The sequence below is a fragment of the Arachis stenosperma genome, chromosome 8 (assembly GCF_014773155.1).
Source record: "Arachis stenosperma cultivar V10309 chromosome 8, arast.V10309.gnm1.PFL2, whole genome shotgun sequence".
In the NCBI taxonomy this organism is placed as follows: domain Eukaryota; kingdom Viridiplantae; phylum Streptophyta; class Magnoliopsida; order Fabales; family Fabaceae; genus Arachis; species Arachis stenosperma.
The window spans coordinates 3040336-3067397 of record NC_080384.1 but is presented as its reverse complement, the minus strand read 5'-3'; the positions used below and the strand labels follow the sequence as shown (position 1 = coordinate 3067397).

Here is a 27062-nt window from a genome sequence, read left to right as displayed (position 1 = left end):
TTTGCTACAGTTTTCTTTCAATGATTCCAATTTCACTTGATGGAACCTTGCAGGGAGGTGCTGATCCCCAATGAACACTGCCAGGGAGACAGGCAAGCTTTGGGGACGTTGCGACCTGGAGAGGAAGTTGTGGACGATGTAAAGTATTCTGAACTACCATTTAGTCGGCTCACTCTTACTTGTTTTAGTCTAATCGGTTGTATTCATAAGCTTTGTTTTAACAATAACTTTTTACGTCACCTATGACGCTATGTGCAGGTACTGACTCTGCTGGCTACTATGCTGACTGATGAGCGAGCAAATAGGCGCATCTGGTGGCTTCCAACGACATTCGCAGTATGTCGCCTCAACCCCGAATGATGTCATCTATCCACCCGAATTTATTTTAACCATGTTCGACTATATTAAGTTTTTAAACGATGTTTTAGCAACCCTTTACCAACTACTTCAACTTCTCTTCTGTATATTGTAATCACGAGTGCTAATATGGAAACTAACGGACAACATTGATATTGCAGCAGGTGGCCCTGAACCCTGTTGCATTCTGCCAGGAGACATTGTCCTTCATCAGAGAACACTACATGGGCCGGGCTGATGATCTCACGAAGGTATACCTCTGTATTCTAAAGGACTATGGATTTGTGGTTTCATCCATCTATAGATGTCCCTGCCGAATGTTAAACTATTTTTTCCCGCAGATCTTTGTACCGATGCACTTAAATCGTCATTGGTATCTAATGATCATCGATATCCAGAATGAATCCCTGATTTATCTAGACTCTCTCATGTCATAAAACACGCGTGCCTCCAGGATCAACCAGATGTATTTTGTGGTAGTTTGACCGTGTCACATTCCCTTTTGTTCTACTAAATAAAGATGACCAGCATCCTTTAATTTTACTATACTTGAGTATCATGTCTATTTGGCATTGCAGGCCAAGTACATTCAACAATTGCTGCGAGAAGGAAAGTTTTATGAGAGGCCAGAAAGCAAACCACCACAAGTCACGAATTTCAAATTTTTAGAGCCTGCGACGGGTCAACAAGCACCAAACTCCAATGATTGTGGCATCTGGGTTGCCCAATGGATGGAGCTGTCACATCTATGGGGATTCTTTGACTTAGAGGTATGTATAGGTGTTCTTTTAACCGGACTGCATTTTGCTTCCTGGCCACTATTACGTGGGTTTATGTGATCTTGTGACTTATTTTTCATTGTGTGCTGCAATATGTTTTGGAAAAGCCCTAAAGCTTTGAACCTGTATGGAAGTAACGCAGTTGCTCATTTTATTGTTTGTAGAGGGTTGATGACGAAACTCGGATGAGGTTGGCTGTGGATCTGGTTATGTCGAAGTCGAACCCTAAGAGGGAGGAGGTATGTTAGAAGGCTGGATATTTTTGGGATAACTCAGTGAAGAGCTACTTCAACAGTGATGGGTATGACGCCAAGGATGGTGGGCAAGAGGATGCAGCAGCCGGCAGTATGAGCAGGCAAAGCCTGACCATCTAAGTTAACATAGTAGAGGGTTGTTATTTTTTTGAAAACTCCTGATGGGTGAGGACGAACTTCGTTCTCGTGACGTGTTATTGTGATTCCAAATATTCATTCTACCATTGCATGCAACCTTTTGGTTTTGTTATGTTGCATGCAGTTTAGCATTTCTGTTATTTTGGGCTACCACAATTGGTAATTAAAATGGGTAGATGTGCCACACTAATGGCCAGAACCCGTTATAAGGGTTCCTAAATTGTTGTGGATTTTAAGTCACCTACTTTCTCTTAGATCAATGAAACCTTTTGCAAGGATATATAATTTAGTTAAGCGTTAATTATGTTAGTCTTTATAAATATATTAAAGTTTTAAATTATCGTTAAACTTTTAATTATATATGTTACATGTTAGAACTATTAAAATTGACTAATTCTCTTTCAAGACAACATGTAACTAAAGATTTTTAAATTTTTAGTTGTCGTTGTTTTTTACTTAATAAAAAAACCTTTGAATTACTCTATAATAATTTTTACGTATACAAGATCTTGTTATACAATTAAGAATATCTTGTAAACCAAACTTAAAAAACACATGTCAATAATGGAAATAACTTATACTCGAGAATTGGAATGAACTAACACTCGAGAAATGTTTACTAGTACAGTAAGAAAAGATAATGAAATGAAGGTGAAATTATAATACTCCAAGCGGGCGAACTCATAATCAGTGCATGCGTGTCCATGCTTGAGACAAATGTGTGAAAACTTATATTTCTCTCGATGGGTTACATTGCGATGCATTGCCTCAAGATACAAATTCCTGGACCTGAGAGATCGTATATCATCTAATATTTCTTTAGCCTTAAAATGCAATCAAAAGTAGGAACAGGAAAATTGAAATAAATTTATATATTGCATGGCTAACAAAAAGAGATGCTGCTGTCTTTCAATCTGCCCTCAACTGCAAAACTATTTCTTCCAATATATGTAGGTATAACAACACCATAATTTACTTTTCATGCTAACTTGGATGCAGCTGCACGATTCCGGGTATCAACCGAATTAACAGAATACAAACCAAGGAAATTCAGAACCCTTAAAAAGTTGGTAACGTATAAAATGTTTTTCCAGCCATACAAAGAACACCATGTGCTCAATACTTTCAGCAGCGATCTTGTAACAAACGCAATATTTCCAACACCTACAACAAATAACCTCACATTAATCCAAACTCACCCAAGATCAATGAATCACAGTAACTACTTCTACTCCACAATGACTATAACAAAATCAAGTACATGCAGCTAATTTGCAAGTTCCATAACAATAAATTCATAATACAAACAGCGCCATGAAATATCATCAAGAAATTCCCAAACACCATCCCTGCCACAAAGCATGTTCTATGGATGGAGAAATAAGAATACGAGTAACAATCGAAAGAGAGATTACCAAGCCACAAGTCGATTACCTCTATGTTCCAGTCGACGGTATTACCCACTCCGCCCATGTTCCTGGTTTGGCTTTGCGCTGTGCCTATTACATGGTCCCATCTGTCGTTATCTCCGCCATCTTGCTCACTGCGATGATCATCTCCCTCTTCTAACCGTTTGCCTTGATCAGCGTGTAGGTTAAAGTGCGGAGAAACAACCTACATGACAACAAAATTGATATAAAATTGCTTACTTAATAAGGTAAAACTAATTAAGTAGTGAATACAGTATTTGCAACCAAGTGTTTACCTCGAGTTTGCTAACTCTCGTTTCCTTGTTGGGACAGTGTTTATATCTTGTCGAGGTTGAGATTTTTTGTGGCTCGGTGCACCGGTCTGTTAGGATGCCTCAGCTGCATACATCACTGCACTTCCACTTGACACATCCGCTTTGTGTGCCCGATTTTTCTGCATCTCGTGCACTTTCTTTTTCTACCTTTGTGTCCCCGTGTGCTGGGTGCCCCTTTGGTGCGCACAACGGTTGGATCCCGAACAGCACAGGCAGCGTTCGGACTCCTATCCATCATGTCATTGCCGCTGCGGGCTTCTAGATCACAGCATATTTGCCTGATCCCTTTCATGCATTTCTTGTACAGATCGTCGTTTTTAGATCCGACGAACAACATCCAATGCGAAGCAGTATGCAGGGCTCCATGTCTCAACAAGAAACCCCGCTCATCCTCTAGTCCCGTCTTCTTAGTGTATTCGTTGACTGTCTTCACATCCTTCCTCCATCGTCTCAAAATCAAGCTTTTGGAAATTCTTTTTACGTGCTCGTGCTTCATGACAAAAAACATATGCCTGCAAGGAAAACCTTCTTTCTCCCAAAATCCACATCGACATACCAACCTATCTCTTTTTGGATCGTACAATGCCACCACATTCTGACCGGAGAATCCATACTCCTCAACCGTGTACACCATGGTTGTTGAGACCCTTCGTTTGCTTACGAAGTTAACGACCGAGATAGACTCAATCTCCTTCTTCACTTGTGTGAAGATGACCTTCGTGTACACCGATGCAGTAAACTGTTCGATGGGATCAAGACGGGTCATCATAACGGGAACACCGTAAATTGAACTGAACTGTGCAACCAGCTCACTATTCCGGTACTCCCGTACTAGTAGCTCCAGATTCTGCACAAGTTCTAGAATACTGTGCCTAGACGACAGAAATTTTTTTAGATGGGAATGGATGCCCTCACACCGTGACGTCGTGCGAAACCCAGCGCAAAACTTGCGACGCAAGTACGCATTTGCCCACATCTTCCTCTTTTCATACAACTGTAACGCCCAATACTTATTAAGTAACCCATACTGTTCAGCAACCTGTGCCCATTCACACTCAAACTCTTCAACCTCCATGTCAGCATACAACCACTTGGCAAAGACATCACGGAACATCTACTCGTTGGTGTTCGAGGTAACATTCTTCTGCAGATGCCATGCACACAACCTATGGGTTTCCCGGGGCAACACCTCCCTAACTGCAGCAATCATTGATTCATCCCCGTCGGTAACGACTATAGAGGGCAGCTTTCTACACATGACTTCTAACAAGTTCTCCAACATCCACTTGTATGAACTGATTGTCTCATCTAAAACCAAACCGAAACCAAAAATTGTTGTTTGCTTGTGATTATTTGAACCTAAGAATATGACAAGGGGTCTATTGTATTTGTTCTTCTTATACGTCGAATCGAATGCAACGACGTCTCCAAAGTGTTAAAAATCAATCCTGCTAGGACCATCTGGCCAGAACATGTTTCCCAACATACCTTCTACAATCAAATTGTACCGGGCCATAGACATGGGATCAGTAGCTGCCTTGCTTTCCAGGTAAACTATAACAGCGTTCATGTCTCCATCAACCACCTTTGCACGCTTCGACCGATCCATATAATTGTATGCGTCTTTCTTGGTAAAACCCAAAGAAGAATAACCACCCGCAATCCCAGCCATGTATCCCAATATCTTAGATGTCGGCAACCCATACGTATGCATTCCATCCATGTGGGCCTTTGCAGAACCTGATATCGCCCGGAAACTTCGGATCATATGAACCATTCCCGTCGGTATCAACTCGTGGTTATGCTCGAGGATTACTTTCCGAACCTTCCAAACCGAGCTACCCTTATCAAGGTATACAAACATCAGGGCCTGACAATTTGTGCGTGTCTCAGGCCTATGGCATCTCTTCCTGTCTAGTCTATTGTAGTGTTTTCCATCCCTTAGGCCAGCCCGATTACAGAAGAACCTCCTTCTCACTACACTCCCATCTTCATCCTTTGCATAGTCTCCCTTACGGACCCCAAATCCGTTGCATTTCCCTAACTTACCATAAAACTCATAAGCACGCTCTTCACTTCGAAACACCTTTTTCATTATATCCTCTGCAGTCAACCCAGTCACGTAACCATATTCACGACCATCTTCATCCGACAACAACTCAATCTTTCTTAAGTCATTCTCGTCAACAACGTTGTTGTTTGAAAGGCATAAATCGTTTTCACTTTTATCTGGAGACAAACTGTTTGCCTTGCCCATCCCACCATAGCACTCCATCTATTAAGTTGTAATAGTTGGTTTTTTAAATAATAACATTTTTCTGCTATAAAAATACACTGCCTTAACCTCTACACGACAACAATTTAACAAACAGACAACCACAACATCTAAATAGATAATCCGCCAATTGAAATTGCAAAATCCTAAGGAATTTTGCAACTTAAAAGGGCAGCAGCAAACCAATTTAACACACAGTCAACCTTACAAATTCAAGTAAAGGAAATCGGTACAGAAATCATCAACTAGACAAAAATTTTAACCACAACATTGGAATAATAATTAACTAGATACTTATTCACAAGGTATTATATCAATGAAAATGTACAAATATGCATTGAAAATGTATATAATTTCAATAAAGATTACTAAATAGAGGCAAGAGAGAACAACCATCATTCAGCAACAAACACTACAAAACAGCAAAAAAAAATCACCCTATTACCAAATTCAAAAAGAATGAAAACCAGATAAACCTAATCATAAAACATTGTTACCAAATTAAATCAAAAGTCAACCAAATTTCACCTTGCAAATCCAATTAAAAAAACCTCTTCAGTTTCTACCCTAAACACCTATTAAATCACATGAACCAAAATTAACTTGAGGGAAAACAGAAATTTCATAAGCACGAGAAGTCAGTTATCATTTATCACAAATTTCATATCTAAAACACAAATCAATACTCAATGAATCAGAGATATTCAAAATCACAAATCACTCCTTTAGCCTTCAGAGACATTCAAATTCAATAATCCAAGTACTTCAGAGACATTCAAATTCTGCCTACAGCATTCAACAATATACAAATTTTCACCATTAGCATCAGAGTAAGCTTCTGCCATTAGCAACCATACAGTCTAAATTCCGCCTAACAGAGTGAGTTTCCACCTTTAGCAACCATACATACAAATTTTCACAGTACTAATTTTGCAAATACAAGACGGAATCAAACTTCAAACCAAGACCGAAGATCGAAGAAGAAGAATCCAAGAACCGAACTTCAGAACAAAAATGCAAGGCAAGACCGAAGAAGACTTGAAGAAAAAAGAAACAAAAATTCAAGAAGAAGACCACACCCTCAGTGAAGATGAGGACGACAAGCCACTAACCTGGGTCCGTGCCGAGAAGCCAGCAAAGATGAAGACCCGATGAGGACCTGCCGAGTTACTGGGTCAGGCGGTGACGATGGAGGATCTAGGTTAGGCGGCGAGGATGGAGGAAGAAGCTGCGGTGCTCAGGACCTGGGACGGCGTCGGCGCTGAGGACCTCTGTTAGTCGGCGACCATGCAAGGCTAGGCGGAGGGCAAGGCCGTGAGGGTTTCTTTTATTCTGCGTTCTCCTGTACGTGTTTGAATGAATGATTCAGGAAACAGGGGCAGGGGGTTGGGTCACGAGGGAGGGTTGGGAATGACCTGGGTCCCTTTCTTTTTTTTTTAACAGATTAAAAAACAGCATCAAAATATTTTTGTCCAACAACGAAAAACGGGCCACAAGGATTGGGCCCCTAATCAGCCGAAACTGATTACTAATTATAACACCTAATTACCCAACCTAATTATGCCTTCTCTCACGTGCTTCCATCAACTTTTCCTGCAACCTCTGTGAAAGCCTGATCAATTTGTCCCCTCCTTGTACCACATGTCATAGCCACAGCTTGCCACCCATTGTCTACACATGTAGATACTATTTTGCTGTCTATACCGAAGACTTTGCCTTAATATTAACCATAAAAAATTTATTATTTTTATTTAGACAAGTTCTATGGTATAGATAGTAACTTAGTATCTATATGTGTAGATAATCGATGGAAAGCTATGGTTATGACAGATAGTATAAATAGGGGACAAATTGTTCAGTGTTTCAAAGAGGTTGTAGGAAAAGTTTATAGAATCACCTGAGGGAGTCATAATTAGGTTGGATAATAAAATGTTATAATGAATAATTAATTTTGGCTGATTATGGATCAATCCTTGTCCCTTTTTTCGTTCTTAGACAAAAATATATTTTTGTGTCATAGGCCTTTACAGTAAACACCCAAAAATTCAGAAATCACTGTAACTATGGTAACCAAAATACAACAAGGAGAATAACGTTACTGAAACCACTATGACAAAGAAAAAATAAACCCGACTCATAGAAAAAATAGTTGATCCGCCATTTTAGTGAGTGAAACCCATTCCTAATTCCCAGTTATTGCTTACCACAGGAAGCATGGTTCTCATGAAATATCAGTTTAATTTTCAACTAACTACAATGCAAAATATTTTATACAGTCGTGCAATCACATTCATTCTTTTAAATGACATTCACGTTACTTTAAAAATTAGTTTTTTTCTCTTGTAGCATTACATAATTAATCGCACGTACAAAACAACTACACGCAGATCAAAATTAGCTTCTATTAAATATATCATCAAAATTTTGTATAAATATGCCTTTTAATTTCAAGTATGCCTAAAAAGATTCTTTATTTTCTATATCCAAACTTCTCCATTCGAGCATGTGCTATAATAACAATTTTAGGCTACAAATATAAATACTGTAATTATTAGTCTATCATTACAATTTTTTGTCTACGTTAACACTTGATAGCAATAAATATTTTTTTATAACAATTTTTTTAATAACTTCTTCGTCTTTAAATTTTTGGTTGGATATAGTGTATAGATATTTTTAAATAATTTTTTTTATAAATTAAATTTTTATAAAAAATAAATTAATATTTATAATTTAAATTATGTAACCAAATTCATCAAGATAATATTTAAGTGTACACATTTAGTATTTATTTATACATTCATAATTTTTCATTTATATTATATCTTAACAACAATATATTTGATAATATTTTAGTATGTATTTATCATTATGTATTTTCTTTTTTTTTCTTTTGCTTATACTATATGCATAATAATGTGTTCATATAATATTTAATAAAATATATAATTTGTAATTTTATAAGAGAAGAATCATTTTTTTGTGGACGTGTTATATATTTTGGTATTTTTAAATATCCAAATAAATACAAAACAAATCAAACTTTATTATTTGATTCACTATTATAGTATTTTTATTTTAATTTAAAATAATTCGTTAAATTAATATTACTAAACATTAGATATAAACTATTTTATTAAAATTATTCCTAACTAACTGTATTATTATTATTATTATTATTATTATTATTATTATTATTATTATTATTATTATTATTATTATTACCTTTTTTTTCGGATGTGACATAATAACTTGTTTCAATATCAAATTTCTGCATATGGATTATGCTGATTGGATGAAAGCCCAAACTTATAAGGAGTTAGTAGAGGCAGCAAGGTCTTTTTTATTTTTTCTGTGAGTAATCATAGTTGGAGTGGTGTTTGGATTTTTTGGATATTAAGTAAAAATAATATTAATGTATGCTATATTTTTTGGCCTATAACACAAAAAAACGTTTTTGTCCAAGAATGAAAAAAGGCCAAGATTTGGGCTCCTAATTAGTCAAAATTAATTATTCATTATAATATTTTATTATCCAACCTAATTATGACTCCCATCATGTGATTTTATAAACTTTTCGTGCAATCTCTCTAAAACACTGAACAATTTGTCCTCTATTCATACCATCTGTCATAACCACATCTTGTCACCAATTATCTACACATATAGATACTTAGTTATTATCTATACCATAAAACTTGCTTTTTATTTATAAATAAAGATCTTGATTTTTTTAAGAGTAATTATCCAAATTAGTCTCCAAAAATTTTAGAATTAGACATTTTAGTCCTTAAAGAAAATTAATATACAGATCAATCTCTAAGGTTTTATTCCGGTAAATAAATCAGTCCTAGTTTATTTTTTGGCTGAGTAATTACTCAGATCAATCCCCAAAGATTTTAAAAACGGACATTTTAGTCCCCAAAAAAACTAATGTACAAATCAATCTCCAATGTTTCTCTCTATTAGACATAATAGTCCTCCGTCTAAAAATAAAATAATTATTATTATTAATTGCACAATAATATTATACTATATTTTGTGTATTTTTTGAACAAAAATAATTAAAAAATTATTTATTAAATTCTTATATATATATATATATATATATATATATATATATATATATATATATATATAGTCACTCAATAATAATAATAATAATAATAATAATAATAATAATAATAATAAAATTATTAAAGATTATTTTATAAAAAATTTAAGGTTAAAACTATTTGATATTTTTGTATTTAATATAATCAAAAAATGTCCTATGTAAAAAAAATATATGTTTGTATTAAAAAATATGTATTAAAAGAAAATATTTTTAATTTGAATTTATATTAAATACATATTTTTTAATACAAACATATTTTTTAAAATAGTATATCTTTTGATTATATTAAATACAAAAATATCAAATAATTTTAATCTTAAATTTCTTATAAAATAATTTTTAATAATTTTATTATTATTATTATTATTATTATTATTATTATTTATTACATAATAATATTGTATCATAATTTTTGTATTTTCTAAATAAAAATAAAGATAAATTTATTCATTAGATTCTTATATATATATATATATATATATATATATATATAGTCTAACAATAATAATAATAATAATAATAATAATTAATAAAATTATTAGATATTATTTTACAAAAAATTCAAAGTTAAAACTATTTGATATTTTTGTATTTAATATAATTAAAAGATATACTATTTTAAGAAATATGTTTGTATTAAAAAAATATGTATTTAATATAAATTTAAATTAAAATATTTTTTTTTAATATATATTTTTTAATACAAACATATATTTTTTTTATATAGGACATTTTTGATTATATTAAATACAAAAATATCAAATAGTTTTAATTTTAAATTTTTTATAAAATAATCTCTAATAATTTTATTATTATTATTATTATTATTATTATTATTATTATTATTATTATTATTATTATTGAGTGACTATATATATAAGAATTTAATGAATAAATTTTTTATTATTTTTGTCTAAAAAATACAAAAAATATAGTACAATATTATTGTGTAATTAATAATAATAATAATAATTTTATTTTATTTTATTTTTGAACGAATGACTATTATGTCTAATAGAGAGAAACGTTAGGGATTAATTTGTACATTAGTTGTTTTAGAATAAAATATCCGTTTTTAAAATCTTTGGGGACTGATCTGGGTAATTACTTTGCTAGAAAATGAATTGGAGACTAATTTGTCTGTCGGAGTAAAACCTTAAAAATTAATTTGTGTATTAATTTTTTTTAAGAATTAACATGTCCGGTTTTAAAATTCTTAGAGACTGATTTAGGTAATTACTCTTTCTTTAATTTGGTGACTTAATGTAAAATATACAATTATATGTGATATATTTATAATAAAATTATAAAAAATAATATATACGTTATTATGATGTAAATGTGACTTATATTGACTTATGAATTGGTTTAGCATTCCGCCTACGGGCTCTGCACTAGTTAGAGAGTAAAAGAAGGGTTGGTAATGACAAATGAACGCAAAGCTCAAAATCAAGGTCAAAGTGAAAGTCAAATAGAAATTTAGCTAACTAATAAAAAAAAGTTTAACATTGTAAATAATAGTTTTTAAGAATAATGATAATCGGAGTGAAGAAGAAGAGAAACGTGAACACTGCATCAGCTTCCTCAGCTTCGAAACTGTTGGCAATGGCGAAGAAACGAAGCTCTAAAGCTACGCTTTTACTCATCTTCATCTCCTTAACAGCTCTCTATGCTTTCCTTCCTGTCTTGGCTCCTCTTCCTTCTCTCTCCTCCTCCTCTCACCACAACAAAGTAACTTCCTTCACTCTTACAATTTCAATTTCCACTTCACACCAACTACCACCTATTCAACCTTGTTTTCATGCAGGTTAACAGAAACTTTGAGATTTCCCGCGATATGTTCTGGAAAGATTCTCAACCCTTTCAGATCATTGGCGGTGACTTGCACTATTTTCGAGTGCATCCACAGGTACATATGAATCTGAAAATTTGGTAATTAGGTTAGCTTAGGGGAACCGTAGCACTCTGGACTCAGTTCAAATCAAACGGTGATGTGTTTTGTGTTCTAGTTTGCAGTACTGGGAAGATAGACTCTTAAAAGCCAAGGCATTGGGATTGAACACAATTCAAACTTATGTTCCCTGGAATTTACATGAACCAAGCCCTGGACGCCATGTTTTTGAGGGTTTTGCTGACATTGAATCTTTCCTCAAACTCTGTAACAAACTAGGTCTACTTGTCATGCTTAGACCTGGTCCATACATATGTGCAGGTTGCTGTAAAAACCTCCTTTCTCTTTTATACAATTCTTTTTAGATGATGACATACAGTTTCTGTTGATTTTGTTTCAGAGTGGGATTGGGGTGGTTTCCCTGCTTGGTTCTCTTCCATGAGCCCATCCCCCAAGCTAAGGTCATCCGATCCTACTTTTCTTCATCTGGTATGCTTTCAACATGGATTATGTTTAATAGACTTATAGACCCTTGATTATTCCACTTTTACTTTTGGGGAATACAACACTGAGCTGATAATCTCTATGAACAATCAATCCTACATTGTTTCTCTATCATTTTTGGTTTCATTAAAACATCTAGGTACTTGTGGGTTGTGGTCTTTTTCTGTATCTGTCTCTGTGCTTAAGTGTAGCTGTTATTGAAGTTTCAACTTACTATAGTTTCCTGTTCAAGGTTGAAAGATGGTGGGGTAACCTGCTTCCAAAATTGGTTCCTCTCCTATATCAAAATGGAGGTCCAATAATAATGGTTCAGGTATGAAGTTACCTTAACTGGAGATTTATGGAAATCTTCTATTTTGGACTTAAACTACTTACCTTATGAAAGAAAAATTAGATTGATTTCTGTGGCACTGTTTGGCACAGATTGAAAATGAGTATGGTTCATATGGAAATGACAAAGCATATCTCCAACACCTTGTCGTGCTGGCTAGAAGTCATCTCGGACCCGATATCATTTTGTATGAAGTTTTATGTTTTTGAACCATATCTTCTTTATTCTAAAATTAACGTATCCTTGTGTGGAGGGTGTTTTCGAAGATGGTGTTACAATGTTATTTATTAAAACTGTTGAATTTTTCTAAATGTACATGCTCTATCTTTCAGGCAATTAAAGCTGAACGATGATATTGAATTACAACATCTGTGTTTACCTGAGGAATATCTCGTTTGTTTATTATCTTTCTTATATTCACCTTGTACAGATACACTACAGATGGGGGGGCTAGGGAAAATCTTGAGAAAGGAACTATTCGTGGGGATGCAGTCTATTCAGGTGAGAACCCAATACTATACATGCTGTTTTTGCACATATTTTTCTTTCCATCCTCCTCTGTTTCTCCCTCCCCTACCATAAACACATATCATTCACTTGAATATATTCTACTCACATTGGTTGTCCATATTATCCCCCTGTAGCTGTTGACTTCAGTACTGGTGATGATCCTTGGCCTATATTCGAGTTACAAAAGAAGTACAATGCCCCTGGAAAATCACCGCCGTTGTCAGCGTATGTGTATTGTTATTGAATATTGCTTTTGTTCATGATATGGTAAATACAAAAAGCTCGTGTCATATCAGTGAATTTTACACTGGGTGGCTTACACATTGGGGGGAGAAAATTGCCAAGACTGATGCTGATTTTACAGCAGCTTCCCTTGAGAAAATTCTGCAAAAAAATGGTTCGGCAGTCTTATATGTATGTCTGAACTTCCAGCTTTGTACTATATTTGAGAATAGCATTTCAAGTGATCCATTTTGATCACGTTTTCTGATTTTCAGATGGCACATGGAGGTACAAACTTTGGGTTTTATAGTGGAGCAAATACTGGTTCTGCTGAGGCTGATTACCAGCCTGACCTAACTTCATATGATTATGTGAGCAATCTTTTGACCCATCTGTTGCACCTCACCTTACATTGTGAATTTTATTATGCATGTTGCAGACTGAACTGATTAACTCTTTCCCAGGATGCGCCAATTAGAGAAGATGGAGATGTTGACAACTCAAAATATAATGGTTTGTGTTGTGTTCTCTTGTTTTGAAGCACAGTATTGCATTTATGCAATTTAAACTATGATGCCCAAGAAAGAATTGAAGTTGGTTCTTGTTTTGTAAATGTTTCAGCTATTCGGAAGGTTATAGCACGATATAGCTCAGTGCCCCTTCCATCTGTTCCATCTAATATTCAAAAGACAGCATATGGACCAATTCACTTGCAGCGGAAAACTTTCTTATTTGATGAATTTAATTTTACCAGTTCCACCAATGTCTTTGAATCTGAACAACCAATGTCAATGGAGTCTGTGGGCCAGGTAAAAGTGATGGTTTTTCATAATTATGCATTATTATTCCTAAATGATATATCATCCAAGCTTAATGTTCTTTGTGTACAGTTGTTTGGATTCTTGTTATATGTCACCCAGTACAAAGCGAATGGAGGCATAAAAACTTTGTTTATACCAAAGGTGCTATTTGAGTTCTTCTCATTATTGTTTCCTGGCAACCTTTTTCCACATATTATCATCTTTTTTTTACTTGCTAGAAACTCTACCGTATTTTGCACTGGAAGAACTTAACTTCTCTAATATTATCAATTATGATGTGCAGTTGCATGACAGAGCTCAAGTATTTATATCATGCCCTTCTGACGTAACTGGTGCAAGGCCATCTTATGTTGGTGCCATAGAAAGATGGTCAAATAACAAACTCAACCTTCCTAATCTTAAATGCCATTCTAACATCAACTTATTGATTCTGGTATATACCTGCTTTTATATATAGAAAAAATAAAATAAAAATATACATTTGAAGTATTACATAGTTGCTTACTGATAAACTTCCAAAGGATATCTATGATCCATGAGCTTTTCTGCATAAAGCTTTCTTCCCCATTGTTGTAGGTGGAAAACATGGGTCGTGTAAATTATGGACCTTACATCTTTGATGGAAAGGTAAAGGCCATTATAATGATGATGATGTTGCTGCTCTGAGAATTCAATCGTAGTTTTGCTGATATTTGTAAGAACTCTTACAGGGCATTCTTTCCTCTGTTTATCTGGACGGGGAAATATTACACAGGTGGAAAATGTTCCCTATTCCTTTGCACAATCTCAATGAAGTGCCAACCCACAATGGCATCATGCAGGTTGCATATTCTGCACGTGGAAAAAGATTGACGAGTAAGTATGGTATGTACTAAAAGTATGCAGCAAACAACAAATTTCATGCCTTTTTTTTCCTGTCACTTCTACCTGCAATGATGTCACTTGATTCATGTAACTTGTATCACCCAGTGAAACAGCTTCTTTATTTTATCTTATTTTATCTCGACTTGATGATGGGGTTATGAAATGATAATCTAAAATCCGTAATGAAGTTGCTCCATTTTGTTTGCAGAGAATACTTCAAGAGAGCCTGCATTCTATTCAGGTCATTTCTCAATTGACAAATCAAGTGAGGTCAAGGATACATACATATCATTCAACAACTGGGGCAAAGGCATTGCATTTGTTAATGACTTTGATATAGGAAGATATTGGCCGGTAAAATAGTCTCCTTTCCCTCTTCAGTGAATTATTATATATACGTCATTATAACTATGTGACTGATAACTGATTATTGTTCTTGATAGTTGAGAGGACCACAGTGCAACCTCTATGTTCCTGCTCCAGTTCTTAAGCAAGGAAATAATTATCTGGTACGACTTGGCACCGACTATTGTTTATCTCTAGCACACATTATATCCAATTATATGGGCTTCATTACTGTCAAACATCATTTAAATCAATAACTATAATTATGATTATGACGACGACGACAACGATGATGCAGGTCATCCTGGAGTTGGAATCTCCAGACCCTGAACTTGTTGTACACAGTGTTGATGAGCCAGACTTCACATGCAGTTTTGGTAATATGAATCTCCATCAGCTTTAAGTTTTAATAATAGAAGATTACATGACAAAAATGAGCTGCTTTTGCTTAGTTCATAAAAACTATCTTTTGGCATAGTAATGATTTTATGCTATATGGTATAAATATGCTTTTGTTATGACGATATCTCTTAATAATTCTCTTTTAACTTTATTATATCACATTCCCGTTAGATTCAAATTCGAAAGATAACAGAAAAGAGAAATAGAAGTTAGAAATAGAAAATGAGAGAAATAAATTGTCATTGGCCAAAGTCATTATTCTAGATCATTCTATCTTGAGTTTTTGACTTGACTTTCAAAAATTAAATCATTCTGATAATCTAAATTTTGTTACACTAGTGTATCTCTTTCTTAAGCAATTAGAAAATAATTTAAAATAAGAAAATGAAGCTAGCATTTCTTCTATTTCTTTTTATTTTTTTTTTCCAACAACAAAGTAACAAACTTTGAAAAGAGGTTTTCTAAAAAAAGAAGCTTGTTCATTCCACGATCCGAAAATAACGTTGTACAGAACAGAATTTAGTTACGTGGCCGAAAACATCGGTGATAACAATAGATTCTTATCAAAATCTTTGCTGTAACACTTTGTTGATTCCTGCAAATAAGGAACAGAAAATAAAGGGAAACCCAGCAAAAAATTTTAATTGCATCTCCTCCGGAATCTCCCCTATTTTTTCTTGAGAAATGAGCAAAAAGATCAGCACAACCTCACAGGCTTGCGCTGCTTGTAAGCACCAACGTAGGAAGTGTGGTCCTAACTGCATTCTCGCACCATATTTTCCTCACGATCGCCAAAAACAATTCCTTAACGCTCATAAATTGTTTGGAGTTGGAAGAATGACTGATCTCATCAAACCACTGGGTCCTACCGAGAGAAACATTGCCATGGAAACCATCATCTACGAATCTGAGATGCGAGCCTATGATCCTGTTAACGGTTGTTGTACAATGATTCAACAGCTTCAATCTGAGATTGAGTACCGTCAAGCTGAGCTTCAACTTGTTCTTCATCGTCTCGCCCTCTTCAAAGCTCAAGCGCAGCAGCAATCTTCGAGTTGCAACCAAGTTAATAATGTTGAAGGGATTCCATTTCAACCGGATCAATATTATGAAGCTACTAACATGGATAGCAATAGCTCCATTACGCATGAAGTGGATCTTAATGCATGGATGATGCAAAACTTGCAATCACCTGCGTTGTTATCACCTTTGACATTAACCAGTGAGAATGAAAATGGCAATGTTGGAGTTGATGATAATAATGGCTATATTTATGATCAGAAGCCTATGCTTGACCTTGGTTTTAAAGAAACCAAATCAAATCATCAAACACCGGTGGAGGGCATGCATTATTCAGGTTTGTAAGCATCATACTGCTGATTATATATTATACTCTGTTCTTTCATTGATGTTAATATGATACCATATTATTCTCAAATATGCAGGGATGAAGCAAATTTACAATTTTCAAGATCAGGAACAGAAAGATTAAAAAAAGCTGTAGCAACTTTTTTTTATTCTCTCACAAAATATTAGGCTAGCAAAGTTTTACAACTTAACATAGATTGTAGAGAAGATGGCATAAGATCAATTTTGTAATCATCACTAGCTAGGTATTGCCTTTGATTATTAAGTTCAAAGTTCAAACATTACACCAGCTTTTTGTTTATTGTGTATTTTGATAAATTTTTGCAGCAATATAGCGACTATCATCATTACCTATTTTTTTACCAATACAAATATAAAATAAACGTATATTGTTGGATTATTAGACTAAAGAAATTGGATCAATAAATTTTGTTAGCTCTTGAGCTTCTCTCCAACACAAGAATGGCAACACAAATGAAATATGAAATATATATATAAGAAACTTTAGGTTGAATCAATAAAATTTCAAGAAAGGTGAAGCTTGAAGGTGTCTAGTTGTGACTCCAACTGCTGCTGATCATGATCAAGATCGTGATGATGATTACGATCTGCACGTAAGATGTTGATCAAGGCCTTGACTTGTGCTAGCTCTTGTTCCAAGCTCCCTTTGAGAACATTGAGTGTGGCTAACATGGCATCACGGTTGTTCACATTCATGGCTACTCCTTCAATACCCTTTAACCTTTCATTATTATTCTCATTCTCACCTTCTTCACCTTTAGCTTCTCTTGTTGCCTTGGCCTCATCATCTTCATCATTTGGGAACACAGGTTCAAGTTCCAATCCATCTTCATTGAAATTCCACCCACTTATCCTTCTTTGCTTCATCAACTTCCCATGCTTCACTTCATCATCATCATCATCATCATCATTATTATTCATAGAAGAAGCCTTGCTGATTTCCTTGTACCTCTTCTCAACACTAGGCAACCCATGCAGCACGTTCTTCACCAAAAACTCAGAGCCCTTACAGTTTCTAAAGAACGGATGCTTCAGAAGCTTCTCCGCCGTAGGCCTCTTAGCCGGATCCTGATCCAGGCAAGAAGCCACCATGTCCTTGAAGTTCTTGGAGAATTTCTTACCGTGGGAGCTGGAACCGCCGCCAAACTTGTCCAGATCGGAAAAGCGAAAGCGCTTGGTGATCTTGAGAATCATGGACTTAGAAGGAGGAAGGTGAGAGAGTGGAGGCCTTCCATGGGCCAACTCCAACGCCGTGATCCCAAACGACCATATATCAGCCTTGAAACTGTAACCGACGTGGGAGTGGATCACTTCCGGCGCCATCCAATACGGTGTTCCGGCGACATCTTTGAGCATGAGAGAAGAACACGAACAACAACCAGGAACACTTGAAGAAGAAGAAGAGGAAGAAGAGGAGCTCATGATTGACTCGTAGATGGAAGCGGAGACGCCGAAATCGGCGAGCTTGACGGATCCGTTGGAATCGACGAGAATGTTACCGGCTTTGATGTCTCTGTGGAGATGTCCCTGGCTATGGAGGTAAGACAAAGCGTTGAGAGTTTCTCTGAGGATGAATGCGATGCATGGCTCTGAGAATCCGTCCGGGAAGGAATGAGAGATGATGGATTGGAAGGATCCGCCGGCCATGAAGGGCATGACCACCCAGAGACGGTGGTCGACGGTGAAGCAGCAGTGTGCGTTGAGGATGTTGGGGTGGGAGAGGAGGGAGAGAGTTTTGACTTCGCGGCGGACGTCGTCGAAGTCGGGACGGGAGCCGTCGAGGTCGATGGATTTGATGGCGACGAGGGAGGAGTTGATGGGGATGCAGATAGCCTTGTAGACGACGGCGCTGACGCCGGAACCGATCTCGTCGAGGAGCTTGTATGAGGTGGAGTCGAGTGGGTATTGAAGCCTTCTTGGTGATTCTAATTCCCATGATGAGTCCTTTGTCGCCATGATTTGAGTAGCTGAGTGAATTGGAAGAAGATGCATAGTTGGTGTGCATGGCCATGGATAATCAACAAGGTATTAATAAGTGCCACCAAAGTGGAGGGTGGGTTACGTTATGGCGGTTTTCTTGTGAGGTTTTGGAGGAAAAGCAAAAATAAAGTAGCGGTGATGTCAAACTATGCATGTGAATCAACCACAAAGTTTTAATAAGTTTTTTCTATTTATTCACAGTTTTTATAAATAATCATCTTCGTCTTTAATTGAAAAAGATAATAATTGTAGCGGAGGCACGTAGAACCATTTGTTTCTGATCCATCTGGGCAGACCAGCCTCCAAGTTTGCAACAATATATTACTCACTAAGGCAAACTATAAACTTAGTCTTGCCTCAAGTGTATAAAATTTCTTGCAGAATCTTCCAATCTAGTCTTCCACTTGCGGCATAAATATTGGAAAGCAGCATGAAGATCCCAGTTATTTTTTACTTGATAGGGTCAGAATGTATGGTATAATTTGAATGAAAAGTTAGGCAATTCACCTAAAAAAAATAAATGAATTAAATATTTAGTCAAAATATAATAATTAAAAATTGATTACTTACTTGTCTTATTATCTTATTTTTATTTTATGTAAATAGTAGAATTTTTTTCACTTTTTATAAAAATATGTAAATTGTGGTATTTTTTTACAGTTTTTGAAAAATGTAGAACATAAACCGTGGTACTTTTTCTACGGTTTATGAATAGTAAACATGCATACATAATCCGTTTTATTTTTTTCATGGTTTATGAGGAATAAAAATTCTATATATACTCGGTGAAATCAATTATCCAGAAGAGTATTATTTTTATAATGGCAAGTGAGGAAGAGAGTACATAGTTTTCTAGTGCTAGTGCATTACTCTGGAAAAATTCATAGAAACAAGAGATACGGTGCGAAGTTCACTGACAGAGAATCTTTGAGTGTATTTATCAGTTCATCGAATACGTTGTCAGATCTAAAGAACAGTATATTGCAGAAGCTTGAGGTATTTGGGAGCAAGTGAGTGAAGAAGTTATTTCATAAGATCCATATCGCAGTTGTACCAACCGTTGGGAAGTATGATACGTTTGTGATAGCGTCCAATGAAGATCTTCGGGTTCTGTTTCATTGTTGTAGGAATTTTTCAGAGGTCAGAATACACGAGCTGTATACGAAGTTGGAGATCAACGTCGGCAGTTATGGGACATCAGCTCTGAATTCTCAGTCGACTGGCGATGCTTTTAGTTTGATGGCTGTGGTTGCACCAGCTCGTCTGTCCGTTGCATCTCCTTCCTTTGCGAATGATTTAGACGGTACGAATGCAGTTGGTTTTGAACCATTCGAGAACCGTTTGGTCCAACAGCAGACAGTTGAGATGGCTAGTGGTCATGGCATTATTACTGATTTGTAGGGTTGGGCGAACCTGATCGAGTTGAGAATCCAATGCGGGAGGATGATTCAGACCAGGAGCCTGTTGATATAATTGGGGACAGTGATGATGATGCAGGTGCCAAACCATGTACACAGCATAACCCATCAATCTCCGGCACACAGCAGTACCTTCCGCACTTTTCAACTCTAAACTTGGAGGCTATGGGGCAACAGCCGGACGGAGATGCTGTTGTTGGGGGGTTCTTCCACAGAATTTTAGATTAGGCAATCATTCCAGAATAAAGAGGAAGCTATTTTGAGTGTGAAGGATTATAGCATCCGTCGAGGTGTTGAGTACAAGGTCTTAGAGTCAGATCATCTGAAGTATCATGGAAAATGCAAGGAGTTCGGCAAATAATGCACTTGATTGATTTCCATCTCGCATCGTGTACGAAAGGGCACTTGGGAGGTCAGAAGGTATAACGGTCCGCACACTTGCTTGACTACTTCGATTTCGAGCGACCACCAGCAGCTTGATTACCACGGATGTTGTGGTTACGATAAAGATGTTGCAGGAAGCAACAAAAGCAAATTATGGATTTAGACCTAGTTACAGGAAGGTTTGGATGACAAAGCAGAAGGCAATAGCACATATATATGGAGATTGGAAAGACTCGTATGCCGAGTTGCCACGTTGGATGTTTTGGGTCCAATCCACCATGGCCGACACGGTTACAGTGTTGAAGACTTCTCCGGTTAGAGTTGGGAATCAAGTCGATGAATCTACAGTCTACTTTCATCGTCTTTTCTGGACATTTCTACCTTGCAACGAGGCCTTTCGGCATTGAAAGTCCCTCATGATCATTGACGGTACCCACTTATATGGCAAGTATGGAGGTACTTTGCTACTGGCTATAGCGCAAGACAAAACTCGAACATCTTGCCGATAGTGTTCGCACTTGTGGAGGGAGAAAATGCGGAGTCGTGGTCTCTTTTCTTGCCCAATTTACGACAGCATGTGACGCCATAGAAATGTATTCTTGTTATCTCCGACAGACATAACGGCATTGAGGCTGCCCTTGAGGCCCTCTGATAGTGGTTGGCTACCTCCACGTGTTTATCGAGCATTGTGTATTCGTCATGTGGCGGCGAATTTTAACCTGAGCTTCAAAGGTCAAGACGCGAGAAGATTATTGGAGAATGCTGCATATGCGAAGACCGAGACAGAGTTTGATTACTGGTTTGACATTATGTGGACTGAGAACCCGACTATGTGTGATTGTGCCAACCAAATGGAATATGACAAGTGGACCCAGCATCAGGATAGCGGGAGACGGTTTGGCCACATGACAACCAATATTAGTGAATGTGTCAATTATGTGTTAAAGGGTACAAGGAATCTCTTGATGACAGCGTTGGTGAAGTCCACTTAAGGAAGGCTTGCAAAGCTGTTTGTTATCCGTGTACAAACGGCAGAGGCGCAATTGAGGACTTGGCATGAATTTTGTCAGGCATTGGTGAAAGCAATAGAGCACAACTTGAGAGACTCGAGATGCTTCACCGTCACTTTGTACGACAGGTATCAGTCCGAGTATACCGTGGCTGAGACGACCCCTACCACTAACTTCTCGCTTGATAGCTATCGAGTTTCACTTAGGGATCATACATGCGATTGTGGCTATTTTCAGAATCTGCATTACCCATATTGTCACGCCATTGCATGTTGTGCCCACTTGCGCCTGAATTGGGCCTCATATGTTCTCAACATAGGAAACCTCCAGAAAATTCAAGACTGTAGTAGCTGAAGTGGTTCGGCCAAGTTAACGACATTTCGGTTTGTCACCGGACACATACATCTATATAACCAGGCCAGTGCAGCTGAGCCCCAGCTGGATTTTTCCAACTCATCCATCGACGCCACAAATAGCAACCATCGAACATGAACCCGCTTCGCGTTCTTGTCCTCAAACAGCTGAGTCGACAACAACATCATAATGTAAGCACGCATATATATACGTATTGTCTCCTCACTCGCATTTGATGGGAGCATCCGAAACCTCTCATGGAACCATGTTAGTGAATCGTCATCTGCTTGACTTTATTCGGTGGCGGTAGCTCACCGAATAATTTCTGAAACTACTCCCACGCTGGTCTTCCGTTGTCCATGAACTGCTCAAAGTCAGTGAGGCATCCACTAATGACCTCCTCATCAATGGGCAAACCCAGCTGATACCCCACATCTTGTAGAGTGATAGTGCATTCTCCAAATGACATGTGGAAGGTGTGCATCTTAGGACGCCACCTCTTAATGCGCTAAGTAGAGGCTCATCAACCCATAACTAATGACTGATCAGTCTAGCCAAGCGATACAATTCGCAGTTTTCAAATACGGCCTGATCTGTTCATGTAGAGGCATATTCTGTTGTCTCTTAACACTACAAATACGCTTAGTCGGCTGCAACATGTGGAAGAAAAAATTATTTCGACACTAATCAAATTTTAAAAAGAATATGGTTCATTATCGAAAAAATTAATTCGATACTAATCAAATTTAACGTATAAATAACTATACTATAAATTATTTACGAATTACACAAAGCACACATAACATTCTAACACATAAATTAACAAAAAATAATTAACTCCTTACTAATGAAATTTTAACATATAAAAAATTAACCTCTTAGTTAATGTTTTCAGTCACGTGAACAACACCATTCAATCAATACATGCAATCTTGATTTTTTATGACCTCACCACGCTAGAGTCTGATGCCCCCGAATTCTCTCCCAAATACTCTTACACCCAACAATATAATTCATCAGTCGGTCTCATGGATTATATATATATGTTTAGTTTTTCATAAACCGTGAAAAGGGTACCACGTTTTATGTACACAAATTTCTCTTTGTAAACTATAGAAGAGATTCTATGGTTTACACAAAATAAAAAATAAGATAAATAAGTAATTAATTTTTAATTGTTGTATTTGAATAAATATTTGATCCATCTATTTTATTTAAGTGAATTGCCCAAAAAGTTATGTCATCATGTATATTTTATGTTGCATTTACATATGCTTTATTTTATATATGTTAGTTTGTTCCAGTAATAAGATTAAGCGTCTTTTAAACACACATTAGGAATAAATAATATTTTTGTGAAGAGAAAATAGTATGGTAGATCAGGCTATACAGTTCGATCGAAACCAATTTCTATACTACTTGAAACAAGTACTATGTGTATTTCTCTCTCTATGATATTTATTTACGGAGTTTTTTTATTTTGTATTTTGGATCACTACTTTTAAGCCTTTAAAATGTTCAAAAGGAAAGTAAATGGAGGAACGTATAAAATAAAATAAAATAAAAATACTTATAAAACTATATAAGTGATAAAGACCTAACGTTATTATGATGTTAAAGGTGTTGGATTTTCCGTGGAGTCTTATAGCTCGAAAGAAAAAGGACCTGAGTCAAAACGAGAATCTGGTCCCACCCAAAAATAGAGAAAAAGAAGAAGAGGAGAATCTTTAAACTAACTTTAACTTTTTAATGTGCATATACCCTCTTTATACTATCATTAAAAAAAAAAAAAACCCTTTTAATACGAAATTGTGCAAAGAAAATAATAAGGTGGCAAAGAAGGGAGAGTGAGAAGAGGAAGGTAGCAATGGAAGGCTACTTGAGGAGACAAGAAAACAAAACTATGCACAAGTTTATGGCTTCTTCCAAAGCGATAGCGATTTTTGATACACCTATCATTCCTTCCACTGCTACACTCAACTACCACCGTACACGTCACCAAAATAATATATATAATATTTTTCTTTTATATTTACTCATTCTATTATTTTATTGTAAGTATGTTCAAGTTAACCTGAATTTCCCAAATTTACTTATCCACCTAAATGAAATGGTTATTTACGTTAAACCTACTATACCATACAATAATAGTAGTAGCTAGGCACGATATATAGTACAGCAGTAGCAATACTCTAAGAAATATTATGATCAAATTAAATTTCCTTGTCGGTGTACTAATGTGTGGATTAAACTTTTTATAGTTTTTAATTAATTTGCGAATAAACATTTGCTAATTACGTCTTTCTAGCAGTGACGAAGATTTACACTTATAACAAGTTGAAACCATGACGTAACTGAAAGAACAAGTTCAAACAAAATCGTAAGATTAGAAAAATACAAAGCCTTTTTCAAAGAGAAGAAGAAAAAAACAGAGTAGTATACAACAAGATAAAACACCTGTCACCCACTAAAAAAATAAAAAATAAAAAACCTCATCATCAAATCTTTCTTCCATTTACAACCAGTTATTATGTATATAAACAAATTCAGCAAAAATAATATATCAAATAGAATAAAATAAAGTCCACCATTAACATAAGCTAAAATATATATTAAAAAAAAAAAACAAACCTCTGCAATTTTTTTTGTTCTAAAGATGGTGATAATATTGTTCATCCAACGGTCCATTTCCAGATCTTGAATCTGACATCGACGTTGCACTTGGCGTTCGAGGTGGACGCCGTCGCCGGTTTCTTCCCGGAGGGAAGTGTGGCCTTGATACCTTCACAAGAAACCCTGATTCTGACCTTCGGTGTCTTCAAATTCCCCATCGCAGCCTTCACCTTCGTCTCCAGCTTCACCTGCAACGGCAACCCGCTCTTACTCTTCATGCTGCTCTTCAACTTCGCGGCATCGTCGCTCTGCAGCGCCTGGCCGGAACTCGAAATCGTTGTCTTCAGCACAGTCGTGTTCTTCTTGCCGTGGTCGAAGGCGGGGACAGTGCCGTCGCCGACGTCGATGTCACCGGAGAGGATCGAGACGGAGGTAGGATCGTAGGAGAATGAGATGTGTTTGTTAGGGTTTGTAGCGGTTACGCTGATCGCGAATTTCGAGCTGAGTGTGGAAGAAGCGGTGAGGTTGAGGTACGAAAGTGTGAGGGACGTGACGGTGAAGTCAGGACGGTGGGGACGGTAGAGTACATAAACGACGACGCCGGCGATACCGATCAGAAGGAGGAGGATGAGAACGATGAGGATCAGCCAGAAGCAGAAGCGGCAGCAGCAGCTACGGCGGCTCCTCCGGTGGTGGAGTGGCTGCGGACGGTAGGTTGGACGGGTGGCTCCGTAGAGCTGAGCCTTGGTAGCTGGAAATGCCGGATTGGCTCCGGCAGCGGCGCCTCCGTTGGCGGCGGGCTTGGCGGAAGGGTAAACCCTGTCGGTCATGTCTGTCTTCCTTCTTTTTTTCTTTTTTTTTTCTTTTTTTTTCTTTACTTAAATTTCCAGAGTGTGTTGAAACTTGATACTGATATGAATAGAAGAGAAAGGAAATGAAAGAAAATATAGGAGTTTAATTTAAGAGAGGGTATAGACGTATAGTTAGTATTTAGAGTAAAGTATGGGATTTAATTAAAGAAAGTGATAAATGAGGATTTGGAAGTGGGTGAGGTGTGTTGTATTATGAAAGTGGAAAGATGTGAACGTTCTAACCATTCCTCTTTCTTTAGCTGTGTCCAGCTCTCACTCTTGGCGCGTATCTTCACTCGTTTCTACACACTTAATTTCAAGTCAACTTATTTAGCTTCTTTTCTTTTAAGTATTTAACCCACATGCAAATTATTTTCCAACTCTTTGACAAACTACACCAACTTGTTATTGTTTGTGAGGGCCACCTTAATTGAATATATAATATGGTGTTTTTTTTTTTTTTGTATTTACTCACCGACAAGGAAGTTACAACATGCATGTAATTAAGTTAATAATTCAAGTAGCTAGCTAGTTTCAGTCTTTCAGAGTCATCGAATTTGTTATTTGTTTAGGTTAAAGAGGAATAATCCTACATTTTAAAATAAATGTTATATATATATATATATATATATATATACCCCAATGCAAATTATATGATTGATAATGGTGGGTCTTTTAGCTAAAGGAGTGAGTTGTATTCATTTTTCAATTATGTATATAGATTGATTGACTAGTCGGTACAGCTAGATCATTTTTCATTATTCTTCATTCAAATTTCAGCTACTACATTACTTCATACATAGTTATATACTAGTACTACTATTATATATTTCTATAAGAAAATAATGTTTGTAACTTTTCTCAAGTATTTTTATAATCTATAAAGTACGAAAGAAATATATACAAAGTTAGAATATATAATATTTCCTTTCTATAAACAATGAAAGAAAATTGTTGTTCTTGCCAAAAAAATAAGGTTTCATGTGAAATGAAGGTTAGTAATATATGAAGCTAATTCAAAACGGAGATTTGAAGAAACTAAATAAATGTGGATTTAATTTGTCATTGTACTCCAAAAATTAATTATGAATGTTAGGTCAAAAATTAGCTGGCATCCTAATATAATGCATAGAGAAAATGTAGTACCTAACCGAGTATAGTACCTATGACAGATTTATTTTATTTATATTAAGCATATTAAGTATAATTAATGAAAAGAAACAAAAATCTCACTTGTAGTTGTAAGTAACTAGTAAATAATTAATTAGGGCGCACTACTACTCTGATTGATTTTTTTTCTCTCCCGTTGAGGTAAATCCTAAAATTTTTTTTGAGGGCTCCGCCGCCGCCTCAATCTAGGCTGCGGTGGCCCTCTGATGCTCTTATCTCCTCTTATCTCTTCTCTTCTGTTCTTGTCAATTTAATTTTTTTTCCTTTTCGTCTCTTCTGCCACCTCTTCTTTTTTCTCCTTTTTTTTCTCTTCTGTTTTTGATTTTCATTCACCTTCAC

At 36.1% G+C, this 27062-nt stretch overlaps 6 protein-coding genes across 8 annotated transcripts; 2 read left to right on the top strand and 4 right to left on the bottom strand.

Moving 5' to 3' along the window:
- Window positions 1-2507: 2507 nt before the first annotated feature.
- On the bottom strand, window positions 2508-4386 carry LOC130945252 (protein FAR-RED ELONGATED HYPOCOTYL 3-like). The gene is made up of 4 exons (XM_057873984.1): window positions 3463-4386; window positions 2963-3142; window positions 2837-2894; window positions 2508-2692 (listed from the first exon to the last, which is right to left on the bottom strand). Exons 1-4 carry the CDS (start codon window positions 4384-4386, stop codon window positions 2508-2510), a joined length of 1347 nt encoding a protein of 448 aa, XP_057729967.1.
- Window positions 4387-5547, bottom strand: LOC130945251 (protein FAR1-RELATED SEQUENCE 11-like). The gene is made up of 2 exons (XM_057873983.1): window positions 4761-5547; window positions 4387-4631 (listed from the first exon to the last, which is right to left on the bottom strand). Exons 1-2 carry the CDS (start codon window positions 5545-5547, stop codon window positions 4387-4389), a joined length of 1032 nt encoding a protein of 343 aa, XP_057729966.1.
- Window positions 5548-11177: 5630 nt separating this feature from the next.
- LOC130945230 (beta-galactosidase 17) lies at window positions 11178-15785 on the top strand. Of its 3 annotated transcripts, none has more exons than XM_057873958.1 (19): window positions 11178-11395; window positions 11472-11573; window positions 11681-11876; window positions 11956-12044; window positions 12292-12372; window positions 12483-12577; window positions 12821-12891; window positions 13035-13125; window positions 13197-13314; window positions 13398-13493; window positions 13587-13635; window positions 13744-13931; window positions 14013-14084; window positions 14227-14376; window positions 14520-14570; window positions 14654-14798; window positions 15016-15161; window positions 15251-15316; window positions 15451-15785. In XM_057873958.1, exons 1-19 carry the CDS (start codon window positions 11198-11200, stop codon window positions 15553-15555), a joined length of 2109 nt encoding a protein of 702 aa, XP_057729941.1. In that variant the 5' UTR covers window positions 11178-11197; the 3' UTR covers window positions 15556-15785. The 3 variants fall into 3 exon arrangements, with proteins under 3 accessions (XP_057729941.1, XP_057729939.1, XP_057729942.1); XM_057873956.1 differs by having other exon boundaries at window positions 14654-14807; XM_057873959.1 differs by having other exon boundaries at window positions 11674-11876; window positions 14654-14807; window positions 15451-15783.
- Window positions 15786-15923: 138 nt separating this feature from the next.
- LOC130945232 (LOB domain-containing protein 22-like) lies at window positions 15924-17263 on the top strand. The gene is made up of 2 exons (XM_057873960.1): window positions 15924-16911; window positions 17000-17263. Exons 1-2 carry the CDS (start codon window positions 16239-16241, stop codon window positions 17044-17046), a joined length of 720 nt encoding a protein of 239 aa, XP_057729943.1. The 5' UTR covers window positions 15924-16238; the 3' UTR covers window positions 17047-17263.
- LOC130945250 (serine/threonine-protein kinase BLUS1) lies at window positions 17215-18899 on the bottom strand. Its single transcript, XM_057873982.1, has one exon. It carries the CDS (start codon window positions 18897-18899, stop codon window positions 17448-17450), a length of 1452 nt encoding a protein of 483 aa, XP_057729965.1. The 3' UTR covers window positions 17215-17447.
- A 5576-nt stretch (window positions 18900-24475) lies between these two features.
- Window positions 24476-25729, bottom strand: LOC130946498 (NDR1/HIN1-like protein 6). The gene has a single exon (XM_057875259.1). The coding sequence runs from the start codon at window positions 25530-25532 to the stop codon at window positions 24762-24764; it is 771 nt and encodes a 256-aa protein (XP_057731242.1). The 5' UTR covers window positions 25533-25729; the 3' UTR covers window positions 24476-24761.
- Between the last annotated feature and the right edge of the window lie 1333 nt (window positions 25730-27062).